The sequence below is a fragment of the Plectropomus leopardus genome, unplaced genomic scaffold (genome assembly GCF_008729295.1).
Source record: "Plectropomus leopardus isolate mb unplaced genomic scaffold, YSFRI_Pleo_2.0 unplaced_scaffold13545, whole genome shotgun sequence".
Classification (NCBI taxonomy): Eukaryota; Metazoa; Chordata; class Actinopteri; order Perciformes; family Serranidae; genus Plectropomus; species Plectropomus leopardus.
Window position 1 is genome coordinate 1 of NW_024614442.1, and position 1,972 is coordinate 1,972.

Consider the following 1,972-nt stretch of genomic DNA (forward strand, 5'->3'; position numbering starts at 1 on the left):
CCCTTATTTATTTTTTTTTATCTTTACCCTCTTTTTTACACTGTAAAAATAAACTATTGGTTCTAGCTTAAAGATTAGTGACTCGGTTGCCTTAAATTTTGACTAATTTGAGAAGACAAGTGCAAGTAATTTTGTAAAGATTCAACTTGTCTTTTTAAATTCAGTCAACCTAAAACTTCAAAGCAGCCTAAACACTAACTTTGTCTAAGGAGTTAATTTATAGTAGAAGTTATTTTTAGTAGTTTGGAGATTTATTTATTAAGGTTTTGGTGAAGGTCAAACTGTTTTTGCAGCATTTCATGCAAAGTTGCCTTTTCTCCCAAAAATAAAACCAGTTTTCTTACATTTCAAAGTTTCAGTGCTTGTGAAAAGCGTCTGAACGCAGCACAAGAAAACTGATGCTGATCCAGGTTTTAAAGGGTTAACTGTTGAAATATGGTGACGATCTTTTCAGAGATGATGCACGTCGTTGTTCGTGTTTTTGGTTTTACTCACTGAGCTCCGTCCTCAGATGATGGAGATCAAAACCGTGAGCGTCCTAAAAAAAAGAAAAGATCAGAGGACCAATAATCCGGATTATAAATCTGTTCATTACTCATCAAATAATTCAACACGGAGAGAAAACTTTGATTTTTTTGTATCTTTAGCACAAGTGAAAGAAATCTGTAAAGTTTGTCGTGAAACATCAAACAACCTGTCGGGCTGCAACTGAAATTATTTTATTACACTTTACAGCATTTGAAGATATTTCTGTGATTTTAAGATATTTTCATAATTTCACAACATTTCTGGAATTTAGGACGTTTGTAGGATTTCGCGACATTGCTTGGATTTTAGGATTTTAAGATGTTTCCAGAATTTCAGAACATCTCTGGGATTTTAGGACATTTCTGGGATTTTAGGACATGTGTAAAAATTTGAGACATTTTTTGGACATGTGTAGAATTTTGAGACATTTTTTGGACATGTAGAATTTTGAGACATTTTTTGGACATGTGTAGAATTTTGAGACATTTTTTGGACGTGTAGAATTTTGAGACATTTCCAGGATTTGCAGACATTTCTCGGTTCACGACACTTCTAGGACGTCGGTACGTTTTTCGGATTTAGGGCCCGTGGGCTGTAAGCTGAGTATTCCTGCTTCACACTGAAACATCTTCTGTTTTCTTGTTTTTGTGAGAATTGCTGAGATTAAATTTGCACGTCTCAGACTCTGAAGGACGCCAGCGTGCAGACGCTTGATCTCGTTACGTCGCCGTTTCTCTGCGTCCAGCTCCTTTTGTTGCTGCCTCTACTTTTCGTGACCGCTCCGACGTTCGAGTGCGATCACTTTCCTCTCAAGTCTCCGTACCTTCATGTGCGTGTAGATCTGCTCCATCGTCTCTGACCGATGATCGCAGAACAGACACACCGCAGACACCGGGTGAGCCTGCCAGTCCGACCAATCACTGCGCAGAAAACAGAGAGGTGAGGGAGGTGAGACTGTGGACGGTGTTGGACACAGAGTCTGAGTGCACTCGGGTCTCCGATCTGTCAGAGACGATCGGCCGGCTCACTCAGGTGTCCACAGGAGGTCAGACACACCTGTTTGTCCTCTGACCCGTCTGGTTCCTACTTACTCGTCCTCGTCGTCCACCAGCTCGCGGTCGTCCTCACTCTGCACCTCCTCCCAGGTCTTCCCGAGCTCCTGAGCAGAGGACAGAGGACAGAGGACAGACACAGGAAGTCTTTTATCCAGGACGCAGAGCTTTGACCATCTGATTATTTTAGATCACTGGAAACACGTTGTGTGGAAACGTCCCCTGAGGAGTTTGTGATTCGAGTTTTTTTCGTCGTTCTCACGTCTGTCGGTCAGAGCGCCACTTTGATCCCGACTGAAAGGTTTCAGCAACTATTGCCCAAATTTCCATGAAATTCCCGAAAAACATTCATGGAAGTTTGGTGATTCTCTGACTTTTCCTCTATTACAGGG

At 41.6% G+C, this 1,972-nt stretch overlaps 1 protein-coding gene across 1 annotated transcript; it reads right to left on the bottom strand.

The window, feature by feature from the left end:
- Positions 1-414: 414 nt before the first annotated feature.
- On the bottom strand, positions 415-1,757 carry LOC121963995 (zinc finger protein 277-like; the record flags this gene model as incomplete). Its single annotated transcript, XM_042514229.1, has 3 exons — positions 415-538; positions 1,352-1,448; positions 1,620-1,757. Coding segments are annotated over 3 exons (286 nt in total), but the record flags the coding sequence as incomplete, so codon positions are not given.
- Positions 1,758-1,972: the final 215 nt, after the last annotated feature.